Source organism: Poecilia reticulata, linkage group LG16 (assembly GCF_000633615.1).
Source record: "Poecilia reticulata strain Guanapo linkage group LG16, Guppy_female_1.0+MT, whole genome shotgun sequence".
Classification (NCBI taxonomy): domain Eukaryota; kingdom Metazoa; phylum Chordata; class Actinopteri; order Cyprinodontiformes; family Poeciliidae; genus Poecilia; species Poecilia reticulata.
The window spans coordinates 10435882-10452561 of NC_024346.1; the positions used below are offsets into that span (position 1 = coordinate 10435882).

The 16680-nt window shown below is 38.3% G+C and overlaps 1 protein-coding gene across 2 annotated transcripts in view; it reads right to left on the minus strand.

Moving 5' to 3' along the window:
- Positions 1–6401: 6401 nt before the first annotated feature.
- The window catches only part of iglon5 (IgLON family member 5), a 119288-nt gene continuing 109009 nt past the window's right edge, over positions 6402–16680 (minus strand). For both annotated transcript variants that reach the window (XM_017309609.1, XM_017309610.1), the window contains exons 2-4: positions 14088–14166; positions 8950–9182; positions 6402–6589 (exon numbers count right to left, since the gene is read on the minus strand). In XM_017309609.1, coding sequence (XP_017165098.1) covers positions 6417–6589; positions 8950–9182; positions 14088–14166 — 485 coding nt within the window. In that variant the 3' untranslated portion in view covers positions 6402–6416. The remainder of the gene's footprint in view (positions 6590–8949; positions 9183–14087; positions 14167–16680) is intronic.

The following is a 16680-nucleotide window of genomic DNA, read 5'->3' on the forward strand; positions in this document are numbered from 1 at the left end:
TATGACAAGACAAATCACTGCAGAGCATCTTTCTTCCTTTAATGTGACCTACAACCTATGCAATTCAGCTCAAAACTTTTAGGAACCTAGTGATCTAAAGTGAGACAAACAGAAAAGATGCCCTCAAAATCTGGCAAATCTGAAGAGTTTTTGCAACGTTTAGACAAATATGCCAAGGTGTGTTATTCTCATTGACTCCTGCTGGAGAAAAGACTATTGTGTTAACATTAAACAGTGACTGAAAAATCAGGAGCTTAAATGTGTTCATATTAGTGCAACCACTTTGCTTTAGTTCTTCAGTTGTTAGTCTTCAACCCAATAAATGTCACTGTTCTTATTAGTGGCGTTAAAGCTGAAAAAAAGTTGGTAATTATTTATTCTCTTAATTAATGTCACATTTAGAAAACTAGTAAACAAATAAATCTGGCATTTTAACAGGGCCGTGAAGATTTTTCTGACTCACTGTAAACTGACAACATTAACAGAGGAGTTGTAAGAAATAAAGACGACAAATTAAATGACACATTGGAGTAAACAAGTGCTAAATTTTACATTGCAGACATAAAGACCGATAATATGCAACGCTCGGAAGAAGACGCAGAGATGAAAGGTAAGTAGGATGGGGAAAAAAAAAAGAAGCCACACAGAGGAAAACGGTAACGTGTCAAGTTGGGTTCTTGATATGCTTGGTCTTTTTTCACTGACAATTCATCGACAGCTCCTACAGACTGTATGATGTAATGTGACAGCCCCTCTCTTGCTCCATCCCCTGAGATCTGTGGACATGCCTTGCACACTTCTTTGCACTTTGGCGGGTGATCATATCTTAGCAGACGGCCTCTGGCACTCCTACAATGGTCAGTAAAATACAGCTCCATCAACCACTTAAGGCTTTTGAAGGAGCCTAACTCCTGACCACCAGAGATAATTGGATTCCACCTTGGAGGAGAGGGAAAGGGAGGAGTGTGAATGAACAAAAATGGGGGAAAGGATCAGGACGCTTGGCTTTCCCCAGCAGTGAAATGGTGCTCTATTTTTCGACGGCACTGAGAGTCTGAGTGGATCTTCAGGGTGCTTGATTTCTGGGCTTCTCTGATCCGTTTCCATTACAAAAACTACAGTGATGGCAAAGCGGACTGTAGTTAGGCTGAAAAAGAGAATAATGGGGAGACAAAAATGTATTTTATTAGGAACTCTGAAACGGAGGACTTATGTGTGCCTGTTTTTGTGAACAATTTGGTGATTGTTACTACAGTGCTGACCTGATTTATTGGGTCTAGTGTAAATTAATTATCGGTAAATAAGGTTTTGATTGCAAAAATATAACCTTACACTAAAAACCTTCAGAAAACCCCAACCTTTCATTTGAGCACACTTATTTGGTGATCTCTGACCCTAACCCTACCCCTACTCACCATGGAAGCGGTTTGATTTTGTTGTTTGGTTATCAACTGCTGCTTTGGTAAAATTTTTCTATCAATATTGTATTGATACGAAATTATGACTTAATCTCAGTTTTCTGCCAGAGGTTGTCAGATTTTAATTCAAAATGTTGTATTTCCAAGAAACCACAGTTTCATATCTAACAAGGTTAATAGAACATTTAAAAGATGAAAAAGCCCATAGCATCATGGATCCTCCGCCGTAATTCACAGTAGGTGGGTCTTTAATAAAAGATATATGGCATTACCTTGTACATTAGATATAATTATGTGAAGCCCAGATATGGGCCACCTGCCTTGATCTTACGATGTCTGCAGCAAAGTTTAGAAAGCTTTTAACTTTAAAAAGCATCAAGTAAATTTACTTCAGTTAAATCTATTTTTTTTTCGTGTAAGAAAGTGTACTCAGATTAAAAGGTGAATTTTCGAATGTGACAATTGCCACTGTATTTCAGTAATTTAGCAACTCAGCTAAATAGGATTTTTTTAAAAACTATTTAAAATGCTTAGTAACATGTTTTTACTAATAATTTCATCAAAACAATTAAATTAGGTAAAGATTGGTAAATTGACTTGTTGATTAACGTTCTGCAGACTGATTTGGGGACTTTAGCTGCATTTTGAGAACATTTATCATTATCACTGTAATAAACTGAGAGCTGAAATTCATTACTTAGATTGATTAGGGAACAGTAATCAAGATACATCATTGTCTCAGCTGAAAATAATTTCTCTAAGAAAAGTGAGAGGGAAGCAGTCTCGGTCTGCACCTTTGCAGAGTTGACTTATGAAAAACCTGCTGCAGAAGATTTTTGGTACATTATGTATTAAAATATTTGAAAAATAGTGTGCTGAGACCAAGCGGGAAGCAATTTATTCCCTTGATAAAAACAAAGTTTTACAAAGTCATAACTCTCGTTAGGAAGTTTTGGTAAAACACTTTTATGACTGTAAATCATTTATCATTCGTGCATCGGACCTATAAATCCTAGTCTGTGTTGTCACCACATTTTAATTCAGATTTAGATTCAGAAAACGGCATTCATATCCAGTTATAGAAACTCAGAAAAGATTTACGTAAAACCAAAGACACAGGTGCTGTTAATTGGAGTCTATGACAACAATAATCAGAAATAACAACGATTAATATAAAAATAATATAAATGACAGAAAGCAGATGAAGCAAACAGACAAGCCGGATGAGCCTCCTTATAGGACAAGAGAGTACATGCACAGTTTTTTATTTTTTCAGGAAAAAACAAAATGAAAATACAATAAAATGTTTGCAAATTTGCAATAAAAGGACACAGCATTAAGTGTCTAACTGCTATCATGATAACAAAAAGCCCCCATTTATATTAAGCTTTATATATTTTGTCATGCAGACAGAGTCAGTCCCAGGAGACGCCAGCAACAAAACAAAACGCCAATAACCATTTTTCCACTGATCTTAACTCCGACAAAAATATGTCCAATATTAATCTGCACTTGTTTGGCTGTCCAATACAAGAAGTGACACCTTTGGCCTGTCAAAACAACTTGTGTTTTATCACAAATCCTTCTATGAACAGTAAACAAGATTTTGCCTGTGGTAATTACCCGCAGTTCAAAGTGCACTGACATACTAAGGTTACTAGTGGAAACCATGATGGGTTTTATAACTCAAGACAAACAAACAAGTGTGTAAGTACCAGTGATAAAGTAAAATATAAAAAAGGGTCAGGCATTAACACCAACACTGTGCCAAAGTAAAGAGCAATACACTTGTCCCACATCTGCTGCCATGAACAGAGAGGCTGGTATATGCTGCTCTGTTTTTCACAGGTTATATGAGGCCCAGTTCAGGGAAGAACCGCAACTCGTTGATGATTACTGTATCCCACTCCTGCCATTCTTGCATGAAAGAGTTGATTTCATTTTAAGTGCAAAAAAAGTCTCTCGTGTCTATGAGCTTTTTGTGCTTCCTTGGGATCTCTTGGCTGCTTTTCTTGTCAATATTTTACCACATTTGCATATGAACTTTGAAATTCACATACTTGATTTAGAAGGAAGATTTTTCTTTTGGTAGCTTCTCAAAGAAAATTCAAGTTGGTGTAGATGAATGAAAGCTAGCCCTCTGGCAAAAATCTTCTGAAATGTCTTTTGTGATGAAAAAGGAAACTTTGGTTCTTTTTAACTATTTTTGAAAAAAAAAAAAAAAATCTGCAAAAAAGTTTGCCTTATCCAGATCTGACCTCTGCTGTTCCTGCTTTTTCTCTGCATTAGAATAGCAGCCAAGGGATTTAATTTTATTTTATTCCACTGTCCTCTTTATAGGCATCATTGAAGTTAGTTTTTAACATAACAAAATGCTTAATAATAAACTTATCACTCAACCATAGCTGGCTGAGTGACTCATTGACTGACTGTGTGTCTTTTGTTTTCTTCTGCCTTTAAACTCTGAAAAGAATACATTTTTTAAAGAAATGGATTATTTACATTTTAGTTTGATTTAGAAGCTCATGTCTCATCCTCCCACCACCTTCCTTGACAAGCAGTATGTTCAGGCTAAGTCTTTCTATTTTAAAGGATTGCATCCGAGGCTCTATTTGACAAAATGCCAAGTTTTTTGCTGTGTGGGTAAATGATGGAGCTCATGTTTGGGTGAGTCAAAGATCACATCTGTGCTTCGGTTAAGATAAAGAAGGCGGCACCTGAAAATAATGGTGCAGCAGAGTCTCACTGCAGCATGCAGGGACGATCTCAGGAAACTGCAGACACACTCCGAAGGTTTCAGGGACTTTAAGCAGGTGCCTGTGACCTCTGAGGTCCTCCGGCTCCTCCTAATCCACAGCCTCCTGGTGTAAATTCACACATCAACACACACGCACACACACGCTCCATCCAACTTAGGTTCTTCTCCAGAATGCCCTCCCTGCAGTTTTTCTCTGCAGTCTCTGAGTAATGGGGACAGATGGCTAGCAGCTTCTTGCTGTTTCTTTGGGCTCAACAACCCCCCCATCCCCTATCTACAGCAACCCCTGGTCTCCTACAACTGATGGCTTGGTTGTAGAAACTCCCATGGAATAGCAATGTGGGCGCTATCTCATTCTCTGCTCGCTGAGGGGTTATGAGGGGGTAGAGGAAGGGAGGGAGGATGAGATGATGGGGGCGGCTAGAGAGGGAGGATTACTGCTGACAGAGGAGAAATGCTGTAGGCTTTCAAGTGAGGACAACCGCACAGAGTTTGTGATGCGGAGTTGTGTCTGTGTGTGTTTGTTGCAGGTGTGCACTCATGCGTGTCTTCCTTTTCTCCTGTTTACTTCTGTGTTTCTGTGGGTGTGTATGATCTCCACTGGGCTTGTCCCTGCCCGAGGTACTGTACTCTACTGTGCAGCATCACAAACAATACTTGTGCGAAGAAGAGCAAACACGGGCAGGAACACAGGAGAGGAGGGGGATCCGACCTTTGAGCAAGCCTATAGCTGACTGTACATACACCAGTACAGTTGTTTGTTGAATATATTTGCCCTGCAGTGTAATTACTGTATGTTTCAGTAGTTGTTCACACTGACCTATTTGCTATTACTATCCTGCTGCTGTTTGTTATCTACAAAACAACTTTTAAAGCAAAACATCATCCAGCAGTAGACAGCGTGAGGGTGAACACTGCTGGAAACATGATGCAATAAAACTAATATCAAATATGGTTTGCCTTAATGTTGTCGAACAAAGTGCAATACATAAAGTAGCACAAAAATGTAAAACAGCAGAAAATGACATAATAAAAATGATACAGATTAGAAATAGGCATTCTTCTTTAATGCTATAGCTCTTCAAAACACTAAAGAGAAAGCAATTTGTACGTCTAGGTGAGCTGAATGACTAAGAGATACATAGAAAACATTGTGTCCATTAAATACGTCACATGTTCAAGTCAGCTGTCAGAATCAGATATCACTCTATCCAAAGCTTAATATTTCAATTTTGTACAACTTAAAACCGAGGAACATTAAATATTGAACATTAAACCCCGAACCATAACACGCATTGTGTTTGTAGAACTGTAGTTTCAAAATTACAGACAAGATATCCTAGCAAAGGATAATGAGGGGAGCTGAGAAATTTAGTGAACTCTATCCTCCGTTCAGAGCTTAGCGTAGTTATAGGAACATGAATTCTGTCAGAGAGTCCTCAACTAAACAGTTCCCATCAGGCAAACCACACAGCAGCTTCAAAAGCTGAACCACTAGGCTGCTTCACAGGTTTCTGCCTCCAGTTGTTAAAAAGCTGAGATGAAGGGACACAACCCGGATAGGTGGCTGACCATCATAGGGCAACATAGAGACACACAGCCATGCTCACACACTCACACCTAAGGACAATTTAGAGAGACCATTAACCTAACTGTCACGTTTTTAGGAGGAAGCCGGAGTACAGAAACAGATCCTTTCATTTTTATCTTTATGTATGATGCTATAAAATCAGTGCTCCCAATTAGAGCTGTAAAGTCTTTACACTTGACACTTTTCAGAGGCAACGCAAAGATTGTTTTGTCTCAGTCTGAACTGATAACAACAAAGATGTGAGCTTGTATGCTACAAAAACTGCACTCATGACATCATCATGAATTCAAACACATCCAGAAGCAAAAAGTCAGATTTGAAGCCCAGTGTAGCCGTGCGGCCAGTGTGGCGCAGGCTGCAAGGGTGGATGAAGACAGATGTCGACAATTATAGGTGGTGCAGTGGGAATAATTACGTGTAATGTGCGGGTATTCAGGACAAAACATTAGGAGAAATGCAAAATGATTTAGGCAGGGGACAGAATAAACTGTTAGATTTAAGAGAGATGACACAGGGACAAAGGATAAAGAGATGGACGCAAGCTGAATGCTGATAAGCCTGCAGGTTGGAAAAGAAAGCATGGATAGACTTCAGCTGGCTGAATATGGACAGGGATGAGCGTATAGACTGGGAGATAAAGGCAAGGGTGTTAACATAAGATATCTGGATGTGACAACAAGAAAACAAGAATCAGTAGCTTACATTTCTGGTCCTTCCATGTGACTGTGGGCTCCGGCCGGCCGACTGCCAGACAATAAAGGTTTACATTCTCTCCCTCATTCACCGACACGCTTTTTGAGATGTTTACGATTCTTGCTGGCACTGAAAAAACAAGATTTCACCATTAAAACCCGACCTCAAAATCACCTTTCACTCTCATAAATTATTGATAAGGTTTGGCCTTGCAGTTTATTAAGGTGTTAAGGTTTTTTGCGTTTCAGACAGACAGGCAATCAGCTGATTAATGATCTGCGCCTGGGTGCTTACTGAACTGTGCAACAATATGGTCGACCATCTACTTAAAATGCAATAGATCTTTAAGCTCCTGCGAATGAACATTAAAATGCCCTCCTTCTAACACTTGATCTCATTTCATCCTTAGCTGGGAAGAACATCCATTAGGTTACTCACTTTTGGAGGAATTTTTGTTTTCTTGTATTCCTTTAACATAATGACCCTAAACTCAAAGTACTGGTGCACTACATATGTTCTTAGTCTGATATCATGATGGGCCTTGAATTTAAATGACCACATATCATTATTTTTAATGAGCTTGGCTCAGAAATTTGTAACATCAACTGAGGATTTTCATGTTATTTCTTTCTGGAGTGGAAGGCTTGCAGTGATAAAGCACAGATTGCAGTGATGCTACTGCTCGGGGGTATAATTATTTTGTGTACTACCAAGCTCTGACTTCAATTGGAGGCAACCTGGAGCTGAACATAAACAGTCATCCTTGCCAGCTTTCAGATCCTGCAGACATAGCTGCTTTTAAATGTGTTAGTAAAGTGGCTTATATTCACCTGTGACCAACCCTTATCATTTACATTTAAGCAAAACGTAACTAATACATCTATCTGTAGTTTTATTCTGCTGGCAATGTAACTATTATATGAATACAACAATTTACCAGACCATAAACTGTAAATAGGGGGTGTGAGGCCCTCCCGGCAGTCCTGCATCAATACTTTGTGTCACTCAAAATCAGTCAGTTTCACTACACTGAGTTGCTGACGTGATGACTGAGCCTCAGTCATGAGCCTACGCTGACAGTCACTGTATTTAGTCAGACAGTTGGACTGCCTCCTGTGCATTTAATCTACTCAACACAGATGCTCATTCATTCGTGGCATGCCCAAAATTCTGTTTACGGTTAATGGAAAGTTAGCAGGCTATAGAAACAAAATATGAAATGCATTTAAGTTCTTCTGCCGGACGCCTTCATATTCCCCGTCACCTGCTATGCTGTAATTACAACCTAAATATTTGTATCATAGCAATCTCTATCAATAATACCATTTATAGTTTAGTTTAGTTGAAATACTTCCTTTGGCATGAATTTTTATAATAATTCTGATACATTTGAAATACTGATTACAAAATAGTACGTACAAGCTTAAATTGATAAATCAACACACCCTATCTAATTTTTGTTAAACATTCCTTACCAGGTTGGAGCCTGACCACACACTTCTTGAAGTTATTAGCAAACTTCTGACATATTTCTGGCAGGATATTTGAATAATATTATTATCAGAAGGTTTATTTTTCTCATCCTGACCTGACTTTCAACTGCAGTTTAAAGATTTTCAATAAGGTTGAGATAAAAATCAGGACGTTTAAAGCAGTTTTCCATCTAAAAAACAAATTAATGTGTTTCCTTTACACTCAGCAGTTACTGTCAGTGTTTATTTGTTGTAAAACTCTGGTAGTAATGACCACCTTGACTTTAAGAAGTCAAGCTTGGGATTTCAAACTTACAAATACCATGTCATCTGTCAAGCATGAGGGCAGTTTATTGTAATGTGTGTTGGTTTAGATGTCATTTATAATGGTGGAATTGCTTACATAATGAAGAAAGATGGCCACATCTAAATTCTTCAACTTAACTTTCGCTCATTACCAAAATGCTGAAAACATGAATCCCAAACACTCGTCAAAACAGGTTTTAGGACAGATAAAGCAGCTAAATTAACTTCTACAATGATGCTGACTTCAACCCTGCTAAGACATGTGAACTATTCACAAAAGATCAATCCTTTCCAGTAAACCAACCAGTTTAAAAAAAAAGTCTACGATTGCTGATAAGGCTGGCCATAAATGCTGAGTTGTTTGTCGGTAACTTGCTGAGGGACATTTGATCAGATATTAACGGGTTGGTATGTGTAAATCTTGACTTTACTTCACACATGTTTTCAAATAACAGAAAAAATCTGTAATAAATTAATTCCATCTTGAAAAAAAGATCATTTCAAATGCATTATTAAGAGTCAAACATTGATCAAGTTCTTACCAACAATGAGTGTATGATAAACTTTTCTTCTGCACTATATTTGCATAGCTAATGTCTAAAATTGCACCACACATAAAAAATGCAGACTCCGGATGCATCAGTCTATTAATCATTCATTGCATTTAACTGCCACACATTAAAATTCAGTTGTCACATCTCAGCTGCTGACCTTGGACTATGAGGTAGACGTGGGTGATGCGGGGTTTGTTGTTGGCCTGAAAGGTGCAGGTGTACGGTCCCTCGTCTGTTACTTGCACCTTGTCGATGAGGATGGAGAACTCCCTGTTGCTGGTGTTGACCAGCGTCACTCTCTTGTCCAGGGACCACTTATCTGTCCCCGTGAAAAGGATGTTTGAGCGGTTCAGCCAAGCTTTGTGGGTCACCTCCTCGTCGATCTGACATCTGTTAGATGGCAGAGTGTGATTTTTAAGTGGCAGGATTTTCACTTCAAAACATAACATCTAGCAGCAAAATGATCATCTTTCTTGCAAAACATGCTGTACACAGTCAAAGCTTCAGAGGATAAACAAATATATTGTTGTTTTTTTATATATAAAACAATAATTGAGCTCAGACAGACCATTCTAATTTGAACTGAGTAAAAAAACATGACTTGCAGAAGAATATATACCAAATGACAATCTACATTTTTTTTTCCCATTAAAACCACAATCCTCAAATATGAACTATGTATTAATATGTATTATATTGGAATTGTACACAATAGACAAGCACGATTATTTATTAAGTGTTAGTTTAAGAACACATGCTTTTATAAATCTTCAATAGCAAAAATACAGTAAGTGTAATGTGCATATACATGCAGCACACCTGAGCCAAAACTTGGTATTCTAACTTTTACTGCAGTTGAAGCTACAAGTCTTCCTTGGGTATATTTATCACACCTATTAACAGAGACTGATTTTTTTTTTTGTCTGTTCTTTGCAAAATAATTCAACTTCAGTCAGAATAACAGGAGAAAATGTATGAATGTCAACTTTCAAGTCTGGGCACAGATTACCAATTGAACTTAGGTCTGGACTTTAACTCCATTTAACATGTTGTCTTTTAAGACTGCCTAATATTTACCCCCCATATCTGTGACCAGGTTTTCTGTTCTTGTTGATGAAAAGCATCATGATCATAATGTGGCCTCTTTCATCACTGGTTTTCTTCTCATCATTCATCTATAAAGCCCAGAGTTTTGCAGTGCATAAAGAAATAAGTTATCCCGTCCACAGATGGTCCCACCTGACGTGCAGCTCTCTGCAGCGTGTCACAATTACTTCTCTGGTAATAAGTGAGTTGAGCTGCTGTCTTTCTATGTGCAGAAAATGCATCAAACAGTGCTCCATGAGGTCTTCACAAGTTTTATTACAAAAATTTAGTTTCTTTCCACTTCACGATTGTGTTCAACTTTGTGTTGGTCTATTACATAAAGCAGAGCTAGAATACATTAAAAGTTTGCAGTTGTGACATGAGAAAAATGTCAGGAGCTGTATGAAACAGATTGTGTTTATACTGCATGCTTGGACAGCTTTCTGCAAAACTTTTTAGCATTACAGAAGAACCCGACCTCCATTCTTCTAAAAATAACCCGTCTGTTGCTGCTGTTTCGATGAGAATGAGCGAGCGCTCTCTGTTCATTTAAGAAAAAATGCTGTGACTGCAAAGGCAACAGCACATCATTTACCTCATTATCATTCCCATCAAACTATTCAATGACCCTATCTGCTGAATCAGCATTGCTTTGTCTAGCTACATTTTTTTTGCAACCTTTGTTCTTTAATTTGTCTTTAACTATTCTGCAATGCACTCAAACGTTTTATGCTGCATTCCTGGAGAAAAGGGATTGAAGTGATAACACATTTGGCTGTCTAAGATCAGTCATATGTCAGAAAACAGCTTGTGAGCAACACATTACATGAGAAGAGGCTGTATAACATTATTCGCGGCTTAGTAATTTGTTTTGTCGGGAAGTAATCTTAGAAAACCTATTTGGTCTACAATTCAAGAAAGTAGTTTTCCTCCCTAAATTAAAGTTAACAGCAATACATTGAAAAATCTGTCAAACAATGAGAACTAATATGGCACTTTTTGCAGGAGCTCTGTAATTTGCTTTTGTGTTGTTGTGCACAGCCTGACACAAATGCCAAAGCTTTGACATCTAGTGCTTAGCTTGGCCACTAGATGTCCTTAACCAGCTTCAACTAGTAAGAAACCAACAATCTGAAGTCCTCATGTTTAATTGATATGACCTGGATAAATATCTCTGAGGTAGATCACTCGCCAACTTACAAGAAGCGACACAATGCATAACAACCAGAGCAAAACAAACAGACTGCAAGGCACTGATCTGATGTTCAGGTCGACATGAGACCTAAAAGCACACCACGTTCTTATCCTACTCATAAAGATTAGTACACTGTTTGTAGCTTGTGGGTTTAAATGGAGAGACAATCTAGTGATAAATCCCTCCATAAAAATTCATTATCTATGTACACACATCGTCTAATAATCTATTTTTAAAATTAATCACTTCTGCACTGATGCTGTTGCAATGAGACTGCATGCCCAGAGGAAATGAGCACCATAATAACATCAACTGAGCCTCATCTTAATGGGCCGCATCAAAGCCAACACAACAGCATTGTCTTAGGCATAACACAAGTATTTGTGCCACTTGGGCATAAGCAATTTGCATGAAAATAAAGCAGTTAAGTCTTTTGTTTAACAGCTATGCACTGACCAACACAGACTATAACCAAGCAGATATGTTTTCATTATAAGTTGCGCTGATTAATCCATGTGGCAGTCATCAACTCTGGAAATGTAGTTTACGCTTGATAATAAAGTCATTGAAAATGTAAGAATAACTTAGAATGAAAGAGAAATAAGTCACACTGACTTATTTTGTTTTGTTGCCTAAGTTTGTCTTTTGCTTAAAATAAACCTCATGTATTTGACTTCACAACATCAATAAAGCAGCTTCAGGCTTCATGTCCTGATGACAATATAGATCTTGCTTCTTTGATTTCCAACTTTGGTGGAGACTTGCTGATGCTGACAAATATTGACAGAATTGTACTTGGCTTCACAACACCATGTTTGATTTTAAAGTAAGGTCGACTCTTCTTTCAAGGGAAAAAGCCTGGTAACTAAAAGACAAATTTGTTCATATTTGTTAGAGATCTGAAGACTCAAAGGTGATTTAAGTAATGTTGACTGAGGTCTTTTTGGTATTGCTGAGTGTACTGCCAAGCCAGGTCACAGCCAGGGAAAAAAAAAAAGCAAGTTGGCTCTTTTCCTCCCCTCAGTTGGGAGTCAGGGAAAGCTGTGATTTCTACTTTATCACACACAGTAAGATAGGTGTGGCTTGGACAGAGAGGCTGTTCACCCATCCATGGACAAGGACAAATGTATTGACTCCTCTGAAAAAGATGGGCCTAACGCTCTAAAATAAATTATTTGTTATGGCAGTAGCATAGTATCACACTAAAACAAAATCCAACTATTTATTTAAGGAAAAGGTATCCAGAGATGAGAAAATAGTTTTTCGATGAAATCACCATTGGCATTTTATGAAATCTTCCCTAAGGTACAAATATTACACAGTGCAAGATGAGTGCATCCTGCACTGTAAGTTATTCTTACAAATTGAGTTTGCCCGTGATCCGCATGGTGAAGCTGCTGTCATATTTTTTTATCTTGCTTGCTATGCATGTTGGCGTACCTCAAAACAAGTCTTAAATGCATTAAACATGTGGAAATAAAATTAAGTGGAGCGTTAAGTCCTGTCATGTCAACTTGCTTGTACTCAATATTGTTGTGTTCCACTGCATCAGGTAAGAGAAATTACATTTGTCTTGTTGTCACAATCTTCTTTTGTTTCCTTGGAAGACTTTATGAGCTGGAGATGAAAGCTCATAGTCTATTAGCATCCCCAAGTGGTCAAATAAATATTAGTTTGCCTAGTTAAAAAGTAGATCAGAATTGCACTTTGAGTTGCTCTGAGCATTCGGCATGTCACGGTGAGTGAATCTGCACCAGTACAGAGAATAACTGTGCGTAGCACAGTATAAGATTGTGCTATGCTTTTTGACAGTTTCACAGTAGTGGTTTATACCAGTTCAAGATTTGGATGCACATGCCGAAGCATTTTGCAACATGTCTAAAATAATCCTCATAACTTGACTTAGTTGGTAAGTAAGGAAGTGGAAAGTAGATAAAGTTTATTTATGAAGCATCTTTTACCGAAACAGAAGTGCAGTACACAAAGTGTCACAAAGTGCTGCACAACAACATAAATCAAATGTGAAACAAATATAAACATACACAATTAAAATAATGAATACAAAAGTTTTCCATTGTTTTTTAAAAGCACTGATAGAGTTTGCAAAACAAAGTTTCAAGGTCAAACTGTTCCACAGCTTAGGAACTACAGACTGAAAGGCCCAGCCTCACTTTGGTTTTCAATCTAATTGGAGGAAAAACCAGGATATCCAAGGCTTGGCACAAAAAGAAACAACTAGCTCTGTTTGTGGTTAAAAAAAACAACATATATTATTATGAGCCTGGCCTGTTAGGGCCCTGTAGGTGAATCCAGGTGTTTTAATCTTCTGGGACCCAGTATAGATAGTAAAATCTGAAGTGAAGTGAGTGTATTTACTAAACTTAGAGATAATTCTGGTTGCTGTGTTCTGAATGGATTGCAGATAAAACTGATGATCTGAGTAGAAGTGTGATAACAAATGCTTAATAAATGTTCCCGAGATCCACTCCAGAGACCATATGTTAGAAATATTTCTTAAATAAAAGAAGCAGGGAGGAGAAACTGATCAGATACAAGTCAAAACCAAGAAGGGAATCAACTCTAATTTCTTACATTAGCCTTAGCTGCTGCATGAAAAAAGATAATGTCTGACAGATTTAAGAATGTAGATGACTAGTGTTCAAACCAAAAAAAAAAAAAATGTTGAAGAGCAAGTCAGTGATCTGAGGGTGGATAGTCTATCCAACTAGTATGGTATATATATAATAGGAGATGTAAGATGCATTTATTTCAAGACATTCAGCACATCTTTGCCCTTTAGTGTTGCCTATAAATCAAGTTAGCACTTGAATTTAAAAGTTTAATATTATTCAATTAGCCACACAGACAGAGCTAATAAAAATGCACATTTTAGAACTTCTAATTGAAGTTATGAGACACAGACTTGGCAATTAAAGATGCATGACAGGCAGTAGAAGGGCAAGCATGTTTTTTTTTATGTAATCAGTTGGTGCAGGTGTAGAAACAGGAGTTACCTCAAAGTGACGCTTTCGCCTTCCAACACTGTAATATTGTCCGGCAGGTGGCCGAATTCTGCTCCGAGCACATTGGACCCTGCCAAGAGAAATGAGAGAAGAGTGCAATGAGCATCCAATAATGACACCAGACGCTCCGCGGCTGCTCATCAATCTCAGCTCAGGTGCTTCAAGATTCAATACCTCAACAAGTAATCTGCAGTACCGATGTGTCCTGCATCCTGCTCACTTACTTCTGAAGGAAAAGTAATAACTACACAAAACAAAAAGAGAGCCGTAACGTCTGCACTGACCCCCGTACTTGAATAATAATTCGGTTTTACCCAGCATTCTGGTGGGATGTGCGTTCATTGAACAGCACTGATAATGAGCCAAGGGAAGAGGATTCACGCGGAGCTGCCGGAGCGTGAAATGAAGGGACAGCAACGGTAACAGAAGGGATGCTCATCCTGCCTACCAATACACACACGGAGCCGGAGCACACGCACGGGAAAGCACAAACATATACTGTATCAACCAACTCTCACAAGAACAAACACATCCTGGAAGCCATTAGCTGAAGTGGAAAAACAAAGTTGGCATCTCTGAGTGTCTTAGTCAGGCAAAAAAAAGTGAAAGGATTTAAATAGTTGGCATAAATTCTGTGCTAAAATTCATTGGACTGCAAACAATTAGAGACAAAACATTCATAAGATGGGTGTGATGTTGCATGCCAGGTAGCTCCCCCTGTAGGACAGGTGGCACTCTCTATTCTAACTTTGCTGAAACAAAACAGGACGCTGAATATGCTGTCTTGTGTGCTCAGTCAATCTTTGATAGGAATCTTTTATTCCTTTTTTCCCATAAGATGACCTCAATATCTCAATAGGCTTTTGCTGGGACCTAGCCTTGAGGTTTAATAAATGGTGACTTTATGAAATAAAGCTGCCGCGCTGAAGTGTTAAGAAGCACCTCAAGGTTTGTTAAGTAGAAGTCAGCGACACGCTCAGCATGGCAGATGAGAACCTGCTAAAGATGAAAGCCAGAAGTAATGGCAATGCACATCTAAGAAGATGAGAACTCTGGGTTTTAAATTAGACATGGGTTTTTGAGGAATCATTATTTGATTACACAGAATAATGAGAGAGGGTTTCATATTATAATGGGCATCTTGCATCAGTAATCAAAAGGTTCTTAAAAAGCATAATAAGAAGTACTGCAACTGATACTAAAGAACAACTTATAATTTCAATATAAGTTGAACTTATAATTTCAACTTATAACTTATAAACACAAGCTATTCCTTGACATTGGGACAAACAAAATGACAGTATAATGCCTAGCATGAGTACTGGAGCTTTTTAGAGTTGATGGGGAAGTGGAGCGAATCACAGGGTAATTATGGAAGAATACCCGTTGGAGGGTAAAAAAGACTTGGAACTGGGATAGAAGTAGAGACATACCCAAAATGTCACAACATAGAAGGTATTAATGTAAGGGGCCTAAATACAAATCCAGACCACACACATTTCATCTGGATCAAATCTATCATGTTGCTTCAATTCTACATCTCCGCTAACTAAAATTATATAACAATACACTGCTGTTTTTAGTTGCATTGTGACAAAATGTGAAAAACATTTGAATACTTTTGTAAGGCAGCGTAGATGCTTAAAATAAAAAAAATAAAAAAAATGTTAGGGAATAAACATAAAGGAGCCAGGAGATAAATTTTCTATCACCATAGTAAGATTGTTTACAACAGAGTGAGTGAGAGTGTGTTTTCCAATGTGTCATGCTGTCAACAGATAGAAACAAAGGTTGGGCTTGTGTGCGTGGGAAAACGGCGGTGGAACGGAGGAAACAAAAGCTTGAGGAGATGCTTCATGGTGAGATTTTATGGCTCTTTTGTGTTTTTGTAAATGTAAATTAGGTTTGGCTTGCCTGTATGGATGGAGCATGGTACTGAAGGCTATATGCTTTCATGTGTAATTGTATATTCAAGTGTGGAATGACTTGTGTGCGTCTCATTCCGTGCGATGCCCACGGCAGATGCTGGGACTGATTGTGTATATTCTTGTTTGCGGACATACCAACAGGGAGAAAGAAAACAGGACAAACTAATGACGCCTCGGAAGAAAATTGGCCCTGAAAATCTCTCACTAAAAGCTGTAATCGCATTAATGGGTGCTGCTACTGTTGCCACTGCTGCTGCTGCTGCTGCTGCTATCTAGGCCGGCCAAAGATCTGAGAACTGGCTCCAACCCCGAAAGCCTTGAAGGAGGGGCATGGTACATTAGCAGCTGCGTTTGACATTCAAAAATGCTCACAAGTTTTAGGTTTTCTTTCTTTTAATACTGTGGAATAATCCTGCAATGCTTAACCAGAGCTCATCCTTCCTGCTTTTTAGTCGTCAGCTGTCTTTCAGCTGTTACCTTTAAAGTGCTCCGTACTCCACACACCAGGCTTTATTTGGGTTAATTTAATTCAGTTCCAGAGCTTGGAGACATGTGTGACAACGCTGTCATAAAAAACATCCCGCAGATGCAATTATAGCCACAGACATAAAGAAAAGATGATCCCTGTAATAAAATATAACGCTGGGGCAAACACA